Source organism: Monodon monoceros, unplaced genomic scaffold (assembly GCF_005190385.1).
Source record: "Monodon monoceros isolate NGI ecotype Baffin Bay Population unplaced genomic scaffold, NGI_Narwhal_1 Super_Scaffold_18, whole genome shotgun sequence".
In the NCBI taxonomy this organism is placed as follows: Eukaryota; Metazoa; Chordata; class Mammalia; order Artiodactyla; family Monodontidae; genus Monodon; species Monodon monoceros.
The window spans coordinates 8,577,810-8,601,917 of NW_021703774.1; the positions used below are offsets into that span (position 1 = coordinate 8,577,810).

At 40.6% G+C, this 24,108-nt stretch overlaps 2 protein-coding genes across 5 annotated transcripts in view; one reads left to right on the forward strand and one right to left on the reverse strand.

Moving 5' to 3' along the window:
• Nucleotides 1-14,516, reverse strand: part of RO60 (Ro60, Y RNA binding protein) — a 19,191-nt gene extending 4,675 nt beyond the window's left edge. Inside the window, exons 1-5 of one of the 3 annotated variants that reach the window (XM_029229998.1) lie at nt 14,338-14,516; nt 5,937-6,535; nt 1,400-1,620; nt 630-776; nt 239-376 (exon numbers count right to left, since the gene is read on the reverse strand). In XM_029229998.1, coding sequence (XP_029085831.1) covers nt 239-376; nt 630-776; nt 1,400-1,620; nt 5,937-6,516 — 1,086 coding nt within the window. In that variant the 5' untranslated portion in view covers nt 6,517-6,535; nt 14,338-14,516. Of the gene's footprint in view, nt 1-238; nt 377-629; nt 777-1,399; nt 1,621-5,143; nt 5,231-5,936; nt 6,828-14,337 lie in introns of those variants that run through there. The other 2 variants (XM_029230000.1, XM_029229999.1) reach the window with 2 other exon arrangements.
• Nucleotides 14,517-14,618: 102 nt separating this feature from the next.
• Nucleotides 14,619-24,108, forward strand: part of UCHL5 (ubiquitin C-terminal hydrolase L5) — a 46,981-nt gene continuing 37,491 nt past the window's right edge. Inside the window, exons 1-3 of one of the 2 annotated variants that reach the window (XM_029230759.1) lie at nt 14,619-14,911; nt 21,231-21,294; nt 22,975-23,080. In XM_029230759.1, coding sequence (XP_029086592.1) covers nt 14,836-14,911; nt 21,231-21,294; nt 22,975-23,080 — 246 coding nt within the window. In that variant the 5' untranslated portion in view covers nt 14,619-14,835. The remainder of the gene's footprint in view (nt 14,912-21,230; nt 21,295-22,974; nt 23,081-24,108) is intronic. The other variant, XM_029230760.1, reaches the window with a different exon arrangement.

Below are 24,108 nucleotides of genomic sequence, written 5' to 3' on the forward strand. Positions count from 1 at the left end.
TTTAATTTGGTACCTTAAAACTTATCAAAATGATCTTAGGATAACTGGTTGTTGTCCAAAGGTAGAGAGAAGTACTTTATTCATAAGCTTACAATGTTAATTATATATTCATTTTCACATGAACTAAGAAAAAAACAAATGAATAATCAAAAATGGTTAAACTACTAATATCATCTTTAAAATGTGATATTAAATCCTAACTGGGCCTTTTGTTTTAAAATAAAAATCAAACCATTACCTTAAATGTTTTGTAAAAAGCAGCATCCAAAGCTTGCAAAATTTCTTCATCAGGGCGCCACTTCAGTTTTCCTCTGAGCCCATGACCTGTTTTGTACGTTTCTAATGCAATTAAAACATGAAATGGATGTATACGAGCCTAGAAACACAACCAAGACAGAAAGCAAATGTCAAATTCAAGTGAAAAACAGTAACTATTTCTTTTAGATTTTTGTTATTATGGCTAATAAATCTATTTCATAAAGAAAAGAGAAAAATGAGGACATATTAATCTTAGATTTAAGAGTCAGAGCAACTTGGTCTCTGAATACCTAAAAAATGTGCCAACCGCATTTCCAAAATTTAGGAGCCAACTTTTTCAATTAGTAATAGTTAACAAAGGTAATGCTTACCTTTTTTAACAGTCTTTCATTACACAGCTTTTCACATACTAAAGACACTTCTGAGTTTCCTGGTTCAAGCACTGAATTAGCAGTCATCTTTCCAAGATTCCTTAGTAATGCTGTAAGAGGCATTTCTTGTAACAAAGCCTTCCATACCTATTGCAATAACACAGATAGAAATATAAGGAATTAAGGGTAAATGAATATGTATAACATAGCTGTATCAATTAATAACATAGACTAAGTATTTCTTTTGGGGTTCAGAGCACGTTCTAAATAAAAATTGGTGTGAACTGGTCAAAGGCTCATCAAATGAAATAACTTGCTCTTTACTAGGGTAAGAAAGTGACGTATATTTTGTAAAGGAATTGCATATAAGAATTTTATTTATTTATTTTAATTAGTGAGGCAAATGAACCAGCACATTTTCTGGAGTGAAACTAATATTTATAAAATGCCAACTACATCTGGGCATTGTGTTACGTGTTTTAAATAAACGTTAATTTTAAGACATATTTAAATTACTTTTTTTAGGAACTCCCCTGGCAGTCCAGTGGTTAGGCCTCAGTACTTTCACTGCTGGGGCCCAGGTTCAATCCCTGGTTGGGGAGCTAAGACCCTGCAAACTGTGTGGTGGGGCAAAAAAAAAAAAATTTTTTTTTTAAGTATTAATTTTTTTAAGTATTTTTTAAAAGCATTACTCACAATTTATCCTTTTAATACACAGCGTAAGTTCCTCGTGTTTAATCACATGCTTTAACATATTATAATTTGCTTACCTCTTTAGACTTCAAGTGATTTGTTAGGAGATGCTCCCTAACCAGTCTGTGCTCTTCTATCAGATGAATGACTTCCAGTTCATCTTTTGTGCGCTTCACTTTCTCTACAGCCTCCAGATACTTTAATAATTTCTCAGTCTCCACAGAAAGTGCTTTTTCTTTATACATTTCATGGACCTCTTTCCAGCCCTTTGTAATATATTTGGTAACAATAGCAAGTCCTTTAACAAAATAAAGAATTAAAAAGGCATGTAGGATTATAAGGTAAAGAACAGGACATGTTATGGAGAACGCATTATGTGAAAGGCACACCTAGATACACGGGAGTTTAAACCGACATGCTACTTTCTATGATATGACAAACACATTTAAGCCAATGGAGTCTGCTAATTTTGCCTATTCCCTCATAACTGCTTCAACATGAGACTTTGGAGGAAAAGCTCCAATATCCTAAGTCATTTCGTTACGGAGCTTTTATTTATTTTTTTGAAGCACTAGCATTAGAACCTTTGGTACACAGTGCCTATTTCAGGTCCACAATCTCAGAACTCACAAAAGTACAGATCTACCTCAATTAATCTCATATTCTCTTGCCCCTTTAGCTGCTAAATAAATATGCATTTATAAATTGTAGAGATAAGTGGAAGTAGACAGGTAGGTAGGTAATTTGTGATTTTTTTTTTAATAGCTGAGAAAGTATTACAGGCCAAATTTCTTAAAAAGGGAAAATGTGTTCATTTCTTCTACAATTCCTTTCAATAGCTGAAAGAGCTTTCAGTTGGGGGGCAGTGAGGAAACCTGGGTTCTAGCTTACATGTTGTCAATAAATGGCTCTGTGATCTTTCTAGGCCTTAGTTTCCACTTCTGTAAAAGGGGGGAAGGGGACAGACTGAATTATTAAATTCCAGGGTCTATGGGGGAATGGTAGGTAAAGTAAATAAATGAACGAGGCCACTGACAGAAGAGAGAGTGGTTAGCACTGTGGTGAACTAAAGAGAGAATGCCCTGACAAATGTTTTAGTGAAATATTGGGTCACCGCTGCCAAAAAACCGTGTTTTCAAAAGAAGGTACAATATGGATTTTTATGTGATGTTGCGAAAGCGTTCATTTTTTTCTAAAATATGGTGCAGGCCAAATAAAATACGTCTCTAAGGCAGATTGAGCCTATGTGCTATTTCTGAACTCTAATTTAAATAACTTGATCAAAAGTTAGTACTAACATGCAGGAACTTCTAAATTATCGTGACTCTTGCTATCTTACAGATCTTAGTACAAAATATTACATTGCCTTAAATGAGTTAATGTTTCATGTGAGCATGTTTTCTATTCTTTCCAACTAAAATAAAACTTTCGGGGCTTCCCTGGTGGCGCAGTGGTTACAAATCTGCCTGCCAACACAGGGGACATGGGTTTGAGCCCTGGTCCGGGAAGATCCCACATGCCGCGGAGCAACTAAGCCCATGTGCCACAACTACTGAGGCTGTGCTTTCTAAAACCTGAGTGCCTAGGGCCCGTGCTCCGCAACAGGAGAAGCCACCACAATGAGAAGCCCGTACACTGCAATGGAGAAGCCCCCGCTCACCAGAACTAAAGAAAGCCCGTGTGCAGCAACGAAGACCCAACGCAGCCAAAAATAAATTTATTTAAAAAAAAAAAACTTTCAGAAAGTCTGTCTTATTATTTTTATCTTCCTCAAGTCCTAGAATTGAGTTGGCCACACAGTAGGTACACAATAAACACGTGATTAGTTGAATCACACTTTGAATTGTTTTATCTGTTTAAATACACATTTCAGTCACTTACTTGGTAACTTAAGAGTTTGTTTCCAAACACTAGGCTCTGAGAAGCCTAAAGATCTTCTACACCTAAACATATTGCTATTATTACAAGGTTTCAAGTATGAGTTCTGCCCTCAAAAATCTAGAATTGAAGAATCCTATGTGTGGGTCTAAGTTTAGGGAATATCTCCTAATTTCTCAATTTATAGACCAAGAATTCAAAACTAGAATAACTATTTGCACAAATTCAGAAACTAATTTTTCCAATTTGAACTAGCACTTAGGCCCACACCACCATAGTGTCTCAATAGACAAATAAAGCTGGATGCCTACAGCCTCCTCAAACTGGAGCAAAAATTTAAAGAAATTTTTAAAGTTAAAAAAATTAAGCCGTGAATATGTTAGGGAAAAAAACACAGGTAAGTATTTTTATGACTTTAGGTTGGAAATAGCCTTTCTAAACCTAACATAAAATAAAAACGTACTAACAAAGGCAGATAAGTTTGATTACATGAAAATTCCAAACTTCACTGTGCCAGAAACCCCCTCCATCAAAAAACGAAAAGACAAAGAAAAAAAAATGGGGGAAAAGTGCATACAATGCATATAATAATAAATTATTAATTCCTATACTTGGTATTCCAACTTCTGAGAACAGTGCCCATCTACAGTAGGTGCTCAATAAATATTTGTTGAATGAATGTTGACTATAATTATTGCTATTTTTATAATATTAAAAATAGCAACTTGGTAGATAAAAAAAAGATACAATATAATCCATGAAAAATATAATCAATAAGCACATGAAAAGTTGAGCTTTTGCCCAAATACATAAATTCAAATAACAAGATAAAATTTTTTACCTATCATTGGCAAAGATTAAAAAACACTAGTAAAGAGTCAGTGTTCAAACGTGTGGAAAGGGGCCACTTTCACACACTCTTTGTGGATTTAAGCATTACAGAAATTATAGAAACATTTATATTAACCAAGTTTTTTCACTGTAGTATTTTTTTTTTTTTTGCAGTATGCGGGCCTCTCACTTGTTGTGGCCTCTCCCGTTGCGGAGCAACAGGCTCCGGACGCGCAGGCTCAGCGGCCATGGCTCACGGGCCCAGCCGCTCCGCGGCATGTGGGATCTTCCCGGACCGGGGCACGAACCCGTGTCCCCTGCATCGGCAGGCGGACTCTCAACCACTGCGCCACCAGGGAAGCCCCACTGTAGTATTTTTTTAATAGTACAAAAAAACCAGAAGCTACTTAACTGTTATCAGTAAGAGACTAGCTACATAAATTATATTCATATAATGGCACACATGCAATTATTTCTACTGACCTGAAAAAAATCAATATACTTTTAACTGAAATAAAGAAGGCATATAAAATTAAAAAAAAATAAAACATATTTATGAAAAATCGGGAGTAATATACAACCTACGTATAGTGATTTCTTTTGAAGGGCAGGACTACTTTCTGCATTATATTTTTTTGTATTATCCAGCTACTTTAAAACAAGCATGTAGGGAATTCCCTGGCAGTCCCGTGGTAGGATTCGTGCTTTCACTGCCGAGGGTGCAGGTTCAATCCCAGGTCAGGGAACTAAGATGCCACAAGCTGCGTGTGGAATGAATGAATGAATGGATGAATGAATGAATAAGTAAATAAAACAAGCATGCAATGTCTAATAAAAAATCAAAACATAAACGTGTTTATATACATAAATGTTTGCAGTAATTTACTGCTTAAACTTCATTTGAAAAAGTCCATTTGTAATTAAAAAAAACAAGGGATAAATTAAGAATTACTGAGGAGATACTATGTATGAAGGTATCATTACACAAGCTATGTGGGAGGGAGGGGAGAGAACCGACACTGCCCTTTACTCCGTGCCAGGAACTGTGGAAGTATTGTAATACACACTATCACATTTAGTCACAATAATTTTAAGAGTTATTCCTTTTCTACCTTTTTTAATAGATGAAGATACAGAAACTCGGAAAGGTTAAGTTACTTGGTGTAAGGACACAAAGTAATAAGTAGAACTGAAATTTGAACCCATCTGAGGGGCTGTCTTTTCAAGTTTCACTTCTGCTGTAAAAAAAAAAAAATGTCAAATTTGGACATGTTCATTTTGTGAAAGTTCACACTTAAATTTATTCCCGTGCAAAAGTTTTTCTTATTTCCCTTCTAAGAAGGACTAAAGAGTCATTGTAGACCCAACTAACTTTTCAAAAGTCTCTTCCCATAGACACAGAAAAACTGCCCCAAGTCACCATGACCCCTGGCTGACCGCGTGGAGACAACTACCATCCTGACTTGTTAAGTTCAGCACTACTTTGGGTGGCCTTTAGGTTCCACGGAACATATGTCCTAGGAATACAGGGAGGGAGAAAAGGGGCTAAAGCAGTACAGCCTGGCTATCTGCCATCTATTGGCTAGGAGCCGTTTTGATTCCTACAACTTTAATCATATCCATGCTGCTTTCATAGTCCATAATCAAGGGGGTGAGCATTCTAGTTAGCATGGTGACATTTTAAGATTTAGAATATCAAGCTGCAAATCTGTCATTTGATTCTTGATCATTAATGTCTAGGTGTTTAATTCCAGGTTGGCATTAAACATACATGAATTAATCAATGTGTTCTGAGAATTAAAGGCTATTTCTAGAAAATATTACACAACTGTCTTATGTCAAATACAAATTTGCTATTTGTTGGATACTGGCACCTCACCCCCCGCATGAAGATCTTACGCTTACCTTCACTGGAAGGTTTAAGATGCGACAATCTTAACAGATCTTTGTGAGACCAGCCATTTCTTTGTTTATATTTTGTGACGGCCAGGGCAAGGGCCATGCCACCTTTTTCATTGTACCAGTCTGCTACGGCCTTCCGGAGGGCGCGACCCCACATGCCACATTTCATGCTTTCCTTTAGATCTTTCTTAAATTGTATAAAAGTAAAGAGATGTGTAGGAATGCGACAAACTTCAGAAACAGCTTTGAAAGCGGCTTGTTTTGTGCTTATGTCAGAACACTGGGAACAAATGGCGAGGGCAAAGAGCATAGGCTCCTGCTTTGCAGTTCTGCCTTCTTGACTAAATGACTTTATTTCCTGTATCACTTCACATCCTCTGCCATCTTCAATCAATCTAATTAAAGCTTCAGCATTCTCAAGGCCCAACTTCTGTTCTTTGATAGAGTAAGTCCCACCTTCAGAACCAAAACACAAGAACCGCTGCAGCCGATTCATATCAGTGACTTGCCACACATATCCGTCTTCAGAATTGGCTATCTGCTTCTCATTCAGCGGCTGCATTTGGTTTACCAATTCCTCCATCTTTTTGTCTTCTAGGAAACTGTCAAAAAGCAAAATGTTATTTTAGCTAGAAACAAGAAAATTCTAAAAAGGAAAATTATTTATTCATCTATGCTTACTGAAATCTGCCATGAAATCTTTTAATTTAAAAATATTTCTTAAGCTCAGTAACTGGTGGTATAACGATCAGAAGCAAAAGCTAAGAAGTCGCATTTTTGAGGTATAGCTTGTTGCTTCAGAGACTGAGCAGGCAGTTCAGCATGGAGTCTACAGGACCAGATGGAGGAGAATACAAGGAGCGGCAATAGTCACTGACATAGACAGGGGGCTGACACTCACTTTACTTCCTGAATAACAGTGTAGACATTTTTAATTGTGTATCCAACATCTGTTCCTCCCTTCCCCCTTGTCTTATCCTCTTTCTGGTAGGAATGCCCTTCAGGGGACATTTCCCAGCCCCAAGGGATGAATCTTGATTGCTCTAAGCCAGTGTTCTCAAATTCTGCGTGCATCAAAATTACTTGAAGTGCTAGTTAAAACACAAGATGATGGGTTCCACCCTCCCCCACACCCGCCCCCAGCCCGCCCCGAAGTTTCTTTCATAGTTCAGTAGGTCTGGTTGAGGCCTAAGCCTTCATACTTATCACAAGTCCCCAGGTGATGCTCTCATTCCTTTTGCCACGTGACTGGTACAGGTATTGGGCAAGTATCACAACTCCCACCAGTGAGACATAATAAGTCTGCTGGTTATACTTATGAGGTTTTCTTCCTTCTTAAAAAGGGGCTTGGGCTCTTAAAAAGGAATGGTCCCCTTTCTGCCTTGACATACTCCTCTGCACATGATGCCTGAAGTGGTGTCAACTATCTTGAGCCATGGGGGGGGTGCCACTTTAAGAAGACAAACTAATTTATAAGGATGGAAGCACCAGAAAGAAAAAAAAAAAAAGAAGGAATCTGGGTCATTGATATCATCAAGTTACCTGTAACTGCCCTACTTAGAAACGTCCTAATATATCATAAGTATATCCTTATTGTTTAAGCCATTGATAAGTTTTGTTACCTGTAGCTGAGAGCATGTTAACTGATTAACATCCTGTACCAACCGTGCTCATTTATAGTTTACTTCATCTGTGACTACCCACATTTTCCTCCTTGCATTATCTCTGAAGCTACTAGAACTAGCTGTCTGGCAGCAATATCCCTTTTTCTCCTCCAAAGGGAGTAACCACAATCATCCACTACTTTATCGGTCCACCGCTTCTCTCACTATAGGACAGCTGTTTATCTTCAGGTTTCCTGCCTGGGCCACTACAGTGCACTGGGCTTCTCCCCATGGCAAACAACCAACAAAAAATCCTCAACCAGCATTTACTGCATACTGTGTGTGAGGCGTGAAGGAGATTTCTGTTCCATTAAAAAGATTTTAAAAACTTTTTTTCCTGCCCTCAGGTAAATCACAGTCTATTTGATGAGGTAGAAATTTATACATAATACAAAGCAAGCTGTAATCAAGTGCTTTAACAGAAAAGTGAACGAGCAGAGGAAGATAAAATAATGCTGTCTCAATAATCCAGGAAGACTGAAAAACTGGCATATAAAGTTTGGGGAGCACATTCCAGGAAGGGGTACATGAAATCTTGCTGTGTCTTTAAATTTTAGAAAAGGAACTAAATATACTGCGAAGAAATGTTGACAGGTAAGGTAGTAGCTTAAAGAGGAACACAGGTAAAAGATATTTTGTTCTGAAGATGATACAAGCTTGAGCATGTTTATATACTGTGGGGAAGGCCAAAGACAGAATCCTGGTGAGTATTAACAATTAAAAAATAGCTAAGGAGAAAAGGGCCCTTTAAAGAAGAAAGGGAAGGAGAGGCACATAGACTTAAAATCAGGAGACAGTGGTATCGTAGACCACAAGGAAGAGAATTTCACGGAGTGAATGGCTGGTAATGTCAAATGCTCAGCAATCAAGTAAGGCTGAAGTTGGCAACAGGAATGCCGAGGAAAGGCAATCGCAGTTGGGCGCTGCAAGAAATAGCTTGATTCTAGTGAGGTCAGGAGGGCATGCAGCGATGAAGAGACTTCACAGGTAGACTACTCTTGCACAGAAGCAACGTTCTAAAGGGAAGGTAAGAGAGAAGGCAGGAGCTAGAGGAAAAATCTTTTTACCTTTTCAGATGAGAGGACACTGAGGTTGAGGTTCAAACTTCAATTTGGAGAGGTGAAGACAGCAGAGAAAGGGCGTAAGTGAGGGAATGAGATCCCTGAAAGAAGCTTCAGAGCATCCAGGCTGAGACTAGCCCTTGACAGCAGAAGAGGTATCTCCTCCACTAAGGGTGAAGGTTATGGGTAATGATCCGTTTGAGGGAGTCAATGCGGGGAAATTGGGTGAGTTAGGGAGCAATGACAGACTGGGTCTCAGAGGGGGGAACACACAATGGTGCAGAGATAAGTGCTGGGAAGAAAGCCTCACATTGTGAATGTGACTAAGGGGGACAGTGATTTGAATTGTGCCGGAAACAGCAGTGTCAATATTCCAAATAAAGCGCTGACATAAAGTAGATTATGTCAGCGCAGGCCTAGGCTTCAGGTGGTGTCAGAGACGAAATGAACATATTACATTAGTCATTATGGACTGATTTATAGTGACTGAGTACAGCACAGGCTGAAACTCCTGGTGCAGTGGATGTTGCTTTTTCTATGTATTTGTACCCCCTTTTCAATATGGCATTTACCTCTGCCTTTCAATCCAAAAAGGCTAAGAGCCTTCTCAAAGATTGATAACATTAATTGCTAATTCCAGTAGAAATTTTTTGACATTGCTGGCCTCTCCTTTAGATTTAACAAAACACACTCTTTCTGGTGTTACTTCAACCTGGCTATTCCTGCTTATCAGTCATGTTTGTTAAATGAATAATTTGTAACCTTTAAAAATTGTGTTAAAAAAAAAAGAAGAATATCTGATTTTTGTCCATGGTTCTCACAGGGCTTCACATACCATTTTGGGTTTATATCCGAAAAAAACAAAAACACTAACTCGAAAAGATACATGCACCCAATGTTCATAGCAGCGTTACTTACAATTGCCAAGGTATGGTAGCAACCTTAGTGTCCATCAACAGATGAACGAATAAATAAGATGTGGTATATGCATACACAATGGAATACTACTCACCTATAAAAAAGAACGAAATTTTGCCATTTGCAGCAACATGGATGGACTTGGAGGGCATTATGCTAAGTGAAATAAGTCAGACAGAGAAAGACAAATACTGTATGGTATCACATGCAGACTCTAAAAAATACAACAAACTGGTGAATAAAACAAAAAAGAAGCGGACTCACAGATACAGAGAAGAAACTAGTGGTTACAGTGGGGAGAAGGAAGAGGGAAGGGGAAATATAGGGGTAGAGGCTTAAAAAAAAGGGTTATTATGGGACTATATGAAATCATATGTGTGAAACTTCTGAAAACTGTAAAGCACTATAGAATTTAAAGAATCTTTTATTCAATTTAAAGAGTTAATAAAAAAAAACCTTGAAATATCCTGATTGATGGGAGTATCTTTGTTATGCTAATGAGGTGACTCATCCTGGGTCTTTGGATTGCTTCCAGTTGGGGGTCACCATAAAGACCAATCATCTGATTAGAAGGTTGGAACTTTAGGCCAGATCAACCTCCCAGGAGGGAAGGAAGGCCAGTGACTTACCTCAACCACAGGGTCAATGAATTAATCAATCATGCCTAGTCATGAAACCCCACATACAAACTCTGGACAACAAAGTACAGCGGAGGGACTTCCCTGGTGGTCCAGTGGTAAAGAATCCACCTTGCAATGTAAGGGACATGGGTTTGATCCCTGGTCAGGGAACTAAGCTCCCTTATGCCGCGGGGCAACTAAGCCTGTGCGCCCCAACTACTGAGCCCGAGTGCCGCAAACTACAGAGCCCACTCGCTCTGGAACCTGCACATCACAAGTAGAGAGAGAAAACCCACATGCCACAACTAGAGAGGTCTGAGCGCCACAATGAAGAGCCCACGCGCCCCAACGAAAGATCCCGCGTGCCTCAATGAGGATCCCACACGCCGCAACTAAGACCCGATGCAGCCAAAAATAAATAAAATAAAATAAATAAATAATAAATAAATCTTAAAAAAAAAAAAGTTCAGGAGAGACTCCCAGTTGGTGAACACTGATGTGCTGGGACTGTGATGTGCCAGGATTCTACAAACAGAAGGAATCCCTCTACTGCCTCCAGATTTTGGCCTGAGCGGGTCTTCCATTTGGCTGTGCCTGAGCTGCATCCTTTATAATAAAACTGTAATCATAAGGATGGTGCTTTTAGGGAGTTGAGTCATTCTAGTGAATTACTGACCCTGAGCACATTGTGGGAAGCCTAGTTGGGTGGACTGGGACCTTATTTGAAGCTGTTGTCTGAAGTAAGGGCAATCTGTTTGGGATCCTGCCCTTTCACTTGGGGGATCTGATGCTAACTCTGGAACTGAACTGAGTTGATCTTAAAATACAGACACCAAAGCTGTAAGTGACAAAAGAAAAAAACCGATAGACTGGACTTCATCAGAATTTAAAACTGTGTTTCAAAAGACACCACAAAGCAAGCAAAAAAGACATCCCATGGAATGGGAGAAAATAGTTGCAAATCATACATATGATAAGGAATTTGTGTCTGTAATATATAAAGAACTCATAACTAAATAATAAAATGATAAATAACCCAATTAAAAAATAGGCAGAGAACCTATCTAGGTATGCCTTCAAAGAAGGTATACAAATGGCCAACAAACACAAAAATGGATGCTGAATATCATTGGTCATCAGGGAAATGCAAATCAAAACTGCAATGAGATACCACTTCACACCTACTAGAATGGCAATAATCAAAATGATAATAAATGAGTGTTGGCGAGGATTTGGAGAAATTAGAACCTTCATATACTGCTAGTGGAATGTAAAATGTTGCATCATTATGATATCTCTATATTTAACCTTTTGAGGACCTGCTAGATTGTTCTCCAAAGTGGTAAAGGGTTTCTTTAGGGGTGATGAAAATGTTCTGAAATTAGATAGCAGTGACGGTTACACAACTCTGTGAATATACTAAAACCCACTGAATGTGATGTGTGAATTCTATCTCAAAAATCTGTTATTAAAAAAAATTAAAAATTGGCTAGGTGAAATATATTTGGAAAGTTATTTAAATAGATAAGCATTTAAGTGATATTTAACCCTACATTTTTTATATTTGTCTTTAGAAAGAAATTTGAGATACACACAGACATACATATACAGGACCTTAATTTCTTCCTTCCCCAAATGTTATCATCACCCTTCTCAAAGCTTAAGCTCCAGTGTCAGTGGTTTAGAAGGCAGTTGGGCAGTGAGTGAGGTCAAAGCCTGGTCATCAATTAATCCACTCCTGAATAATCAAGTGTTGTAAATCCAGATTAACAAACAAACAAACAAACAAAAGACAGTTAATTCTTCTTTCAGTTGGCCTGACCCGTTCTTCGGTGCTCTTAAAGCAACACCCCTCCAAGGAAATGTAATACAGCTAAAGTTGTATTAAACGTCTATAAATCAAAATTTTGAGAGGAAATCAAACAGATCACAATATCATTAAAAACACGGCCACACTCTGAAATTGGTTGTGGATATTTTATACATTGCCCACTTCTCTTTTCCCTAATTTTGAATGCAAAACCAGTGAATGGCAGTAATACACAGTATGCAATAGCACTAGTTCTTCTTCTTATTCGCTGGAACTAGAACATCTATAGTAACGTTTAACAGTGCTAATAATATATTACTTCTACGGATTCCTACATTCTTCTTGAATGTACACATCTAAATATCTTTCCCAAGTCTCTTGATCATTTGTCACTTGAAAAGGCTCCCTTTCATCCCAAGAGGTCAAACAAGTTTGCAGCTTATTCCTTTTTAAATGGAGTCAAAGCTGACTTACATCTATGAGAGCAAGACAGTTTGAAAGAAACAATACTGTAAACACGGAGGTCACTAATTCATATAGCTGTATCACTCAGACTGGTAAATGGACATGAGCTAATCAAGTCAAGGGTGATGCAATAAAAAGTGGTGAAGGGGCTTCCCTGGTGGCGCAGTGGTTGAGAGTCCGCCTGCCGATGCAGGGGACACGGGTTCGTGCCCCGGCCTGGGAGGATCCCACACGCCTCGGAGCGGCTGGGCCCGTGAGCCATGGCCGCTGAGCCTGCGCGTCCGGAGCTTGTGCTCTGCAACAGGAGAGGCCACAACAGTGACAGGCCCGCGTACCGCAAAAAAAAAAAAAAAAAAGTGGTTAGGAACTGGAGCAGACATGACAGCATGACATCCTGAAGGAATACACCTTTTAGCCAACTGGCCGTCATGTAGTTTGGGCCTCATATTGCCAGATCTTCTCATTTTTCTCAAAAACTCAGAAATCTGGATTTTTACGTGACCTCTTAGGATTAAATGTTAACAACATAAAGAAATTTGACACCCCCCCCATTCTGATTACTTATAGGTTGTTTTAAGGGCTAAACTTTCAGTTTGGTCTTTCTACAATAGGCACCATGTTCAGTTGGGTATCAGATGTTACTTTTGATGTATTCAATAGTTACTTAGCACCAAAAACATTTTCAAGTTCACAGCAATACTGCAGATTAAGAAAATACGGCAAATTCCTGCAAACAGCTTTGGGCTCTGATGACACTCATTCCAGGCATGGTTCATAAGGAAATAAGGCTAGACTCCTGTGCCACAAAGACTTTCCCATTTAAGTATATTTAACAGAACAGATACCTCTCCCGCCCCCCACCAGCTTGAAGACACAGTCTCCGAGGGGCAAACTTCAAGAAAGTTTCCAAAAAAAAAATTTGTTTTTTAATCTAACCCCTGACATACATTTTGTCTTCTACTCCATAATATAACCACGGTTGTTTTCATATAAAAGTTGTGCCGCTGTTTCTCTCAGTAAAATGATCATGTTTATTTCGTAGCTTCACATAGTCCTGCAGGACAAGGTTCCCTTATTCCAGGGCACAGGTCCTCCTGCTTGAGAAGCAAAGAATCCGAGTTTTACCAAGTAAAGCTTTTTTTTTTTTTTTTTTTCTGGAAGCCAAGGGCCCTTCTTGGAAGTCAGAGCTTTAAGGAGTGATGCATAAACACTACTACTCTGAAAGATTTTAGTTTTAACATTACTATTGTGCAAGGGCCTGGTGAATGGGGTTTCGTGATTTAGTGAAGACAGCCATTTTTGGTTTAACGCATCTTTTAGTCTTAAGACCATTACAAATATTTTCAGATGAACACACTACATTTTTCAACCTCATGTGCCTTGGAGGCATCGCGCGCCTTTACACTTGTCTATCAGCCCCACCGACGACAGGACGGATCGTCTCCTGTCCCTCGTCATTCCCTCCAGGACAAATTTCGTCCTCGGTCTTCTCACAAAGATCCTTCTTCCCGAAGCCCAGAGGCCGGGCAACGCCTCTCGGCGCAGCAGCGGCGGGAGGAGGAAAAGGAGGAGGAGAAGGAGGGGGAGGAGGAAAGCGGGCCCCTGGGACGCCGGCCTGCGAGAAGCTCCGCAAGTACAAGCGGGAGCGACCCCCGCTTCGGGAAGGGCCCGGCCCAGCAGAGGTGTAGGTCTAACCACCCAGGACGGCAGGGCACGGAGGCGGGGAGGGAGACTGGTCGGCGCAGCGTCTGCTCCGGCCTCGGCCGCGAGGATGCGGGGTGAGGGCCACGGAGGACCGGCCGGACCCAGGCGCCGCTCAGACCGCACAAAGGGCCCCGGCCAGCCGGCCGCTCGCGGTGTCCTCACCTGTGCCCGGCGGCCGATCTTCCGAAGCCGCCGCGCCACCGGGAGAAGCGCTGCGCCACGCCGCCGAAAGACGACGCGCATCAGCCTTAGGGGTGGCGCCTGCTCCGACTCCGCCGCCCGGGTCTCCCGGTTCGGCTCCCGGGAACGAGCCCCGCCCACCTGGGCGTGCCCCGCCCCCGCCCCAGACTGGCGAGAGTCCCGGATGTTCCCTCCTCCGGCGCCCCAAATCCCGCCCTTTCTCGGCGGCCCTGGCCCCTCGGAATCGGCTCCGGGTCCTGCGCGGCCCAGAAAGAGTTTCGCCGTCTCTTGGGTGGCTAGAGCGTCCTCCCGCGCTCTGTCGCGCTGCAGGTGACGGCGCCCGGAGGCTGTCGGGAAGTAGGCGGGGTGACGTGAGGTTGACGAGCCAACGGCGGGTTTGCAGAGCTCAGTGGCCGGAGGCGGCTGGATTTGGGGGGTGCCGGAGCCGGAGGTGGAGCGGGGCGGTGTGTGGCCGGGGCCATGACGGGCAATGCTGGGGAGTGGTGCCTCATGGAAAGCGACCCCGGGGTCTTCACCGAGCTCATTAAAGGATTCGGTGAGAGCCAAGGGGACCGTCCTGGGCCGGGGGTCACGGGAGGAGGCCTGATCTGGGCACGGAGTGCTTCCCTGGGGCCGCCGCCGCCCAGCGTCTGAAGGGAGGCAACTCTCTAACCGTGGAGTCGGGGAGGGGGAAAGGCAGGGCTCCGGTCCCTGCTTGGTCCCGGCCAGTCGCGTTTCCGTGGTGATCTGAGAGCCACACCGCGAGGGCAGGAGCGTGTCCCCGGAACTCGGCGCTCCAGTAGTAGCTTCACTGACCTGAGCCCCGGTTCCCACCACCCCCACTTTACGTACCGATTCTTCCCTTTGCACCACGGGGCGCCCCCACTCCGGGCAGGGGTGCCCAGGTACGTGTCTCAGGGCATCGGTGCTACAGGAAAAGTCGGATGCGCCTTGTCGAGGGTGGGGTGTCCAAGGCCCAAGCCGCCCCGGAACCTGACATTCGAGTTATTCGGAGCAGAACCCCTCGAGTGTGTGCCCAGCCCTGCGAACGTCCGCACAGGCTGGCCGCGTGGGACGCATGGACCACCTCGCTCGTTCTGCTCATTTTGTGGCCTCCGGGGAAGTGTGCTTTCTCCACCTAGTGCTCCAGAGGCCACATGCTTACCTCGTAATTTCTTTCTGACTCTGTTCCTTATCTCTGGTCCTAAGTACCCAACATATTTGACTTTGTAGCCTTCCCTGTCCCTGCAGCTCTTCTTTGGCTGTAAGTTTATTTTTATCTGTTATTTCTCAAGTATTAATTTTAGCTCTTACGTTAAAACTTGTACTTGAGGTGGAAATTCAACATTGATATAGATAACTGTTTGTTGTACGTAGCTGACTGTTTGGATATCTTGTATTGGGCATATATTGTTTACCTGCTATGTCTGACACATTGGTAGGGTTTGGATATTTTTAATGTGAATAAAGCATGACTGCTGTTCTAAAGAACTGACAAGCAAATTATAATATGGCGTATTAATTGCTACATTAGAGTAGGTACACACAGGTCGTGGAAGAGCACAGGCAGAAGGAAAGGTATAAACAGTAGTGGTGGTAAAGTATATGACTTAGGGAACAGCTGGGAAAGTGACTAAAACATAATGTAACAGACTTCAGGAGTATTTCAATCCGAAGCTGAAAAGGTAAACTGAGGCCAGATTGTGTGCCATGTTGTGTAGTATGGATTGCCCTGTAGTCCCTGGGGACTTAACTGTCAAAGATATTTCAAGGCTGAAATGATATTTTTATAATTTAAAAAGATTTACTACTGGTAGTGTGCAGGGTAGATTGGCGTGAAGTAAGAGAAGCTAGAAGCCTCTTAAAATGGTCAGAATTTGAGATGATTGGCTCCACACATAAAGTAGTGATTTGGAGAGGAGGAGGTCGATTCAATAATTTTTGCTATATTTAAATCCACAGGACTGTTAACTACTGGGATGTAGGGAAAAAGAGGTGACAATGACTCTAGTTTCTAGCTTGGGAGACTGGTGAAGTACAAGTACAAGAGAAGAGTAGGCTTAATGGACAAGAAAGTGGGTTCAGCTTTGGACATACACTGAGTTTGAGATGTCTGCAGGTTTTAAGCCATAAACTTTACCTTCAAAACCTTAACTATTATGACATGTTAGAGTTAACCTTAAGAAACGTTGTATCAGGCAAATTTGTTTATTTTAAAATTAGTCCATTCTGTTAACAGCTTTTGCTCCAATTTCGTACGTGCAGAAAACTTGGAATTGAAAATGATTTAAATAAAAGCATGCATAAGAGACTGCCATGGAACTGCACCTTCTGTACCTGCACAAATGAAAACTGAAGCTGTAGTTATTAGACTGGTTTAATTAGCAGAAGAAGAACTTTGCAAAAAGTTAAATGATGGTAGTTGTATATCACCATCAGATGCTTCAAAGAGACTGAGTTTATTCCAGTCATTTTCTTTTTTCCTCATTCAATTCACAGATTTAAAAAACCTTTAGGGGCTTCCCTGGTGGCGCAGTGGTTGAGAGTCCGATGCAGGGGACACGGGTTCGTGCCCCGGTCCAGGAAGATCCCACATGCCGCGGAGTGGCTGGGCCCGTGAGCCATGGCTGCTGAGCCTGAGCGTCCGGAGCCTGTGCTCCGCAACGGGAGAGGCCACAACAGTGAGAGGCCCGCGTACTGCAAAAAAAAAACACAAAAAAACCTTTGGAAGTTTATTCTTTCAAAAGTGAAACATCCTATTGTATTATAAAGCAAACTAGGATAGTCTACTAATTAAAAATAGAGGCTGTATATTTCTGCTTCCAGCCAAGATAGAGTAACAGGGACTAGATTTACTACAACAAATCAGTGACCTCAGCTTTCCCTTCAAGAAACTAGAAGAAGATGAGTAAATTAAACCTAAAGTAAGCAGATAAAAGGAAGTAATAGAGATCAGAGTTGAAATTAGTAAAACAGAAAAGAGAAAAATAGTGGAGAAAGTCAATGAAACCAAAAGCTGGTTTCTCGAAGATCAATAAAATGCATAAACCTGTAGTCAGACTGATCAGAAGAAAGAGAGGAGACAAATGACCAATATCAGGAATAAGAGAGATGACATCACTACAGATTCTACAGATTTTTTAAAAAAATTAAATAGTTATTTTTTGGCTGGATTGGGTCTTCGTTGCTGTGTGTGGGCTTTCTGTAGTTGCGGCGAGCGGGGGCTACTCTTTGTTGCAGTGCACAGGCTTCTCATTGCAGTGGCTTCTCTTGTTGCGGAGAACAGGCTCTGGACGTGAGGGCTTCAGTAGTTGTGGCACATGGGCTCAGTAGTTGTGGCTCATGGGCTCTAGATCATAGGCTCAGTAGTTGTGGCTCACGGGCTTAGTTGCTCCGTGGCACGTGGGATCTTCCCGGACCAGGGATCGAACCCATGTCCCCTGCGTTGGCAGGCGGATTCTTAACCACTGCACCACCAGGGAAGTCCCAGATTCTACAGATATTAAAAGGATAAGTGAATATTTTAATATTTATGCAAATAAATTTGACAACTTGGATGACATGTCCAAATGCCTTTAAAGACGCAAATTACCAAAGTTCACTCAAGAGGTAATAAATAAACAGTATAGCCTTATATGTAGGCTATAAAAATACTCCCCAAGAGTATTTTTCTTGGGGAGAAAGACTCCAGGTATATTATTAAGAAAATTATTTTTAGAATTGGTTTTTGAATAGACTGTTTTATGGAGCCACCAGTACTATAATACAAATGTGTTAGTCAAGATATAAATATTTTAAAACATTTTAATTTAAAAATTTATTTAATGTCCTATTAAGTAAAATCAATTTAATAAAAGCAGTGTTCTGGTTTGAATGACAGATTATTTGGTCATCCTATTTAAGACCCAGTTCAACTATTTTTAAATTATTTATTTATTTATTTAATTTTTTTGGCTGCATGGCATGTGGGTTCTTAATTCCCTGACTAGGGTTCAAACCCGAGCCCCTTGCATTGGAAGCAGGGAGTCTTAACCACTGGACCGCTAGGGAAGTCCCCCAGTTTAACTATACATTAAAGTTTTTTCTGATCTGCAAGGATAGTTGGCTACCTCTTAACTTCCATAACGCATCCCGTGTACCTTTTATATGCAAAATATGCAGACTGCACAGTCTTTGAGTTATATGAGCTTGTTTCCTACTAGGTTGAAGTTCTTAAGCATTGTTAAAATAGTTTATTATTTCCTGTCCTTGTTAGGGCCTAATACCATGCTTGGCACATACTTTCAACCTGCGGTTGGTTGAATCCGCGGACCCAGAACCCGTTGGATACAGAGGACTGAATGTATTTGTTAAATACCAGTGAATCATTAACTTTTTAAAGCCTACCCCCCACCCCACTCAACTTTTTACTAAAATATATTAGAGGAATCAGCACGGTGATTCTTTGTGTTTGGTATTTGAGAACGTATACCTCACAAGAATTGTGTGGATTGGATGAAGCAGGTAGTATTCTTGTTTTAAACAGGAAAGTGAGGCTCAAAGACATGTTCTCACTCAAGGTAAAGAACTTAAAGGCAGTGCTAGAATTACAACCCAGTTCTCTTGAATCATTGCTTATTTCTCTTTCCATTATACCATGCATTATTTGAAATTGAATGTACATAGGGGGATTATTAGAATTGAATGTATATAAGGAGATAGATGCTAACAGTTAAGTACTATGTTTTCCTTACACAGAGATATGTATGTGTCTAACATAAGGTTATTTAAACAGTGTCACCACTTGAAATTATACCTTTGCAAAAGATTTTGGGGCTCTTTTAATTCAGTGACTTTTGTTGTGTTTTTGTATGATATGTGCAATGTTTTAACGTTTGGCCTTTTTGCAGTTGATTTCCAATAGCATAACCAGTGTTAAGTGCATTAGTGTTCTTTTGTGCCCTTTCTTGATAACACGTATAAATATAGCTTCACACTTAAACAAGCTTTTTTTCCCAACTTAATGTATGTGGACGTCTAGCAACCTGTTCTAGACATTCAGGTTGTTTCTAGTTCTTCTCTACTACAAATAATGAAGTAACTCTCCTTGTACCTGTATCTTTAATGCTTGGGTGGGAGCTAATAGATATTTGCTGAGCAGAGCAAATTGAGGTACTGAATGGTATGAATGCCCAAAGTCACATAGTTGGTTGGTCCAGTATTTTTTTTTTTAAACCACAGATTTTTGCATGTGATCTAAAGGCTTCTCCAGTACTCACTTGAAAATAATCTGGAACAATAGAAAGTGCCCAGACTTCGGAACCAGACATGGGTTTTAATTAACTTTTTGGCATATATTAGTTGTAGTGAATTTAGATAAGACACCTAACATCCCTAAGCCTCTTCCATATAATACTTTCCTTGCAGGGATTAGAGAAAATGCATTCAGAGCACTTTACACATTGCAGTTACTGGTAAATACGGCTGTTTTTTTCTGTTGTGATCATAATGCTACCTGACATTTTGCCGAGGCATTGTATTAAATGTATCTCATGCATAATAAATTACCTTATGAGATAGTAAGTTATCTCATTTATTTCTCACAACAGCTCTATGAGTATGGGGAACAGAGAGGTTCAGTGGTCATATAGCCGGTAAATGGAGGAGCCATGGTTCAAACCTTGGCAGTTTGGAGGCCAGGCTCTTAACCAGTACACCATTACCACCATATGAACTACTAGAGCACAGTTCCCGACCTTGGTACTCTTGCCTTGCCTTGCAGGGATTAGACACTTTGGGCCCGATAATTCATTTTGTCTTGACACTTTGGGGCAGATAATTCTCTGTTGTCAGGGGCTATTCTGTGCAATGTAGGATGTTCAGTATCTCTGGCCTCTACCTACTAGATGCTACCTCCCCGCCCCCCAAGTGACAGTAGGGACAGTAAAAATGTCTTCAGACATTTTGAGATGTTCCCTGGCGGGGGTTGGGGGTGCAGAGGCATAAAAAACATCATCCTGGTTAAGAACCACTGTTGTAGAAGAAGAACATATTTGGGGGACTCTGATGTAGTTGATATTAAATTAAATTTTTAAAGTATAGAATTGGAATTTAGGAAAAGGGTCAGAACTAAATAGTGTTCTGAAATTCACTGTTAAGTGGTAGCTATTTATTACCACTTTATTTTTTTATTTGTTTTATTATTTATTTTTGGCTGCATTGGGTCTTTGTTGCTGTGCCTGGACTTTCTCTAGTTGCAGCGAGCGGGGGCTACTCTTTGTTGTGGTGTGCGGGCTCTCATTGCGGTGGCTTCTCTTGTTGCGGAGCACGGGCTCTAGGCACGCAGGCTTCAGTAGTTGTGGCTCGTGGGCTCTATAGCGCAGGCTCAGTAGTTGTGGCACACGAGCTTAGTTGTTCTGCGGCATGTGGGATCTTCCCGGACCAGGGCTCGAACCCGTGTCCCCTGCATTGGCAGGCAGATTCTCAGCCACTGTGCCACCAGGGATGCCCCTATTACCACTTTAAAAATAAAGTGTACAGTAAGGAAAAAAGGGGGCTGCAGGCAGAGCTGTGGAAACATAGCAGCTGAGTGAAGGGAGTGGATGAAGAGGAGCCAGAGATTGAGAGAGACTGAGAAGGAGCCATGGGGTGGTGTCCAGTGAAAATAAATCTTGAAACTTTTTAAAGTTGTCAAAGGAATATACTCCCACTGTAATAATTAGGAAATAGTAAAGGTAGGACTAGGATTTGACTGTGAGCTTTATCAGTTTTACCATTTTAATTTGTCATGTCTTATCGCCCCCAAATGTGCTTTTCTTTCAGTTAATATTTTATTTAGTGACGAAGGAAAAAAAATGAGTTATTTTGTCTTCTGAAGAAATAATTTCTTATTTCAGGTTGCCGAGGAGCCCAAGTAGAAGAAATATGGAGTTTAGAGCCTGAGAATTTTGAAAAATTAAAGTAAGTATGTTCTTACTTATGTTAAAAGTAATATGTCTATACTTAAGCAAACTTTCATGAGTTTATTTTACTTGGGTTACCTTAGGCTGAACACATTATCTCCTTTAAGATTTTTTTCAACTGTGTGAGGTAGGTATTATTCCCATAACCAAGAACCTGAGGCTCATAGATAAGTAATTTGCAAGGGATTCAAAACTAAGTCTCTGTAATTCCATATCAACAAAGTACCGATGGGTTGATTTTTTTACAACTTTCACTTATAGATCAATACTGTTAGAACATGGAACGCATTTTAACATAAAACACATGAAATAATAGGCCAGTCTACAAAACTGTATTTGACAGATAATGTATATTAATAGTAATTCAAAACTTTAAAAAAAAATTAATTTATTTTTGGCTGTGTTGGGTCTTCATGCTGCACGCAGGCTTTCTCTAGTTGTGGCGAGCGGGGGCCACCCTTCATTGCGGTGCGTGGGCTTCTTATTGCGGTGGCTTCTCTTGTTGCAGAGCACGGGCTCTAGGTGCGTGGGTTCAGTAGTTGTGGCTCATGGGCTCTAGAGCGCAGGCTCAGTAGTTGTGGCGCACGGACTTAGTTGCTCCGCGGCGTGTGGGATCTTCCCGGACCAGGGCTCCAACCCGTGTCCCCTGCATTGGCAGGTGGACTCTCAACCACTGCGCCACCAGGGAAGTCCCAGAACTTTTTTTTATACATTATTACATTGCTTCTTGGGGAGGTTACAGTTCAGATTCCAAATATTGATGCCAGGAAGTACCTTCCTCTTACTCTGTCCTGATTTCTCTGGGCCTCTCCTTAACCCCCAACCTCCAAGCATTGACTCTGGATTGCAAATGGAGGGCTAGGGAGTTTTCACTGCGGGGAGCATTCTTAGGTCCTGGAATGGGGACTGTAGGGATATGTTTTTTATAGTAAGGAGACAGTTCCCTCCCCCCTATCTTCTTCTTCCCCACAAAGAGAGCAGTCATTTTAGATGGAATAAGAGAGAAATTCTGGCTGGATGATCAGGGAAGGTTAATTAAAGATGCATCATTTGACCTGTCTTTAAGGGATAGGAAAGATTTTTGTTGCATGGAAGGCAGTGGTGAAAGATAGGCTGGAGAAAATCCTAAAGTGGTGATTTAACGGTTTGTGGGCAACAACCGTTCCTTTGGGGAGGTGATGATTTCATTATGTGTGAGATGCAACATCCAGTCATACTGTAGTGTGACGGTTGCTCATGCATCCAATAATTATATGAAGGTGACGTCCTATATTTCTTAGTATTTATGCTAGCAGCCATTTATCTGTAAACATCCTATGTGAACTTTATTCATGTATATCAGAATTCAGTCTAGGGTTAACAGCTTCTTCTAGTTTTGCTATGTTCTTTCTGTTTTTAAGTGAGGTAATATAAGGTAGAATTGAATAATGCACAGATTTGAGATTATTCCTTTCATTATAATTCCATTTTAATTGATGTATTTTTTTTAAGTTTTGTTAGCTGTGTCTTGGGCAACATTCTAGTAACTATGAACAGCAATAGAAATCTTTAAAAAATTTCTCAAATTTACTTCATTTGCATTGTATTTGTTAAGTAAATGACCAAAACTTAACATATTGACAGTGTGTTAAAAGAAGCAAGGTTTGGTGTCACTAATTTGTATTTTTTTGTTTTGTAGGCCAGTTCATGGGTTGATTTTTCTTTTCAAGTGGCAGCCAGGAGAAGAACCAGCAGGCTCTGTGGTTCAGGACTCCAGACTTGACACAATATTTTTTGCCAAGCAGGTATGGTCCTTGGATACTGTGGAGTCTCAAGAGCAACCCTCTTTACAAACAGGACTCTTCCACCTGTGTCTCTAGTGTCGTAGTTCTCAAACTTCTCAGTCCTAGGACTCCTTCACATTCTTAAAAATTATTGAGATCCCCAAAGACCTTCTGTTTATATGGGTTATATTTATTAGTATTTATCATTTAGACATTAAAACTGAGACATTTAAAATATTTATTAATTGCTTTAAAAGTAACAATAAATTCATTACATGTTAATGATAATGTATTTTTTAAATGAAGCATAAATATCTTTACCAAAGCAAAAGAGTAGTGAGATGAGTGCATTATTTTACATTTTTGTAAATATCTTTAATATCTGGCTTAATATTAAGCACACAGCGGATTCTCCTATCAGCTTCTTTATTCAGTCTGTTGCAATGTTTTCATTTTGTTTTGTTTTTGGTTGAAGTATATGATTTAGTCTCACACATATGGGTAGTTGGAGAGGGAGAAGTATTTTAATTTCTTTTCCAGGAAATTATGGATATTCTTTATTATATCAAAACTCCAGAAATGTTCCTCTCCTAAAGATTGGTTGCAGTGTGAAATCTGAGATCATATTAATGAACTTTGTACTTTGATATATAAAAATCCTTTGGTTTATCTTGCTCTTCAAAAGGATCTTTTACTCTTGGAGGATCTTATAACATTCACAGTGGTGGATCTATGGATCTGAACCTTACAAAATTCTAATTTTCACTTGAGAATTCAAATTTTATGAAGGACAACAAATACTATCAGATGTTTTCCTTGAAGTGATAGACTCATTTCACTCATTTTCAAGAAAATATCTGCCAGATACTGTCTCAACAGCCGTATTTGTCTGCTGTATGTCCTTGCAAGTAAAAAATGATATTCCAAGAAAAAAGCAGCCAACTTAGCTGACAGTTCAAACAATTGCACTAATGCCTTTCATGGAATCAACTGGCATGTTTTGGTTTGCAGCTGAAGTGCTTTATTTGTATCACCTGTTTCACTCAACC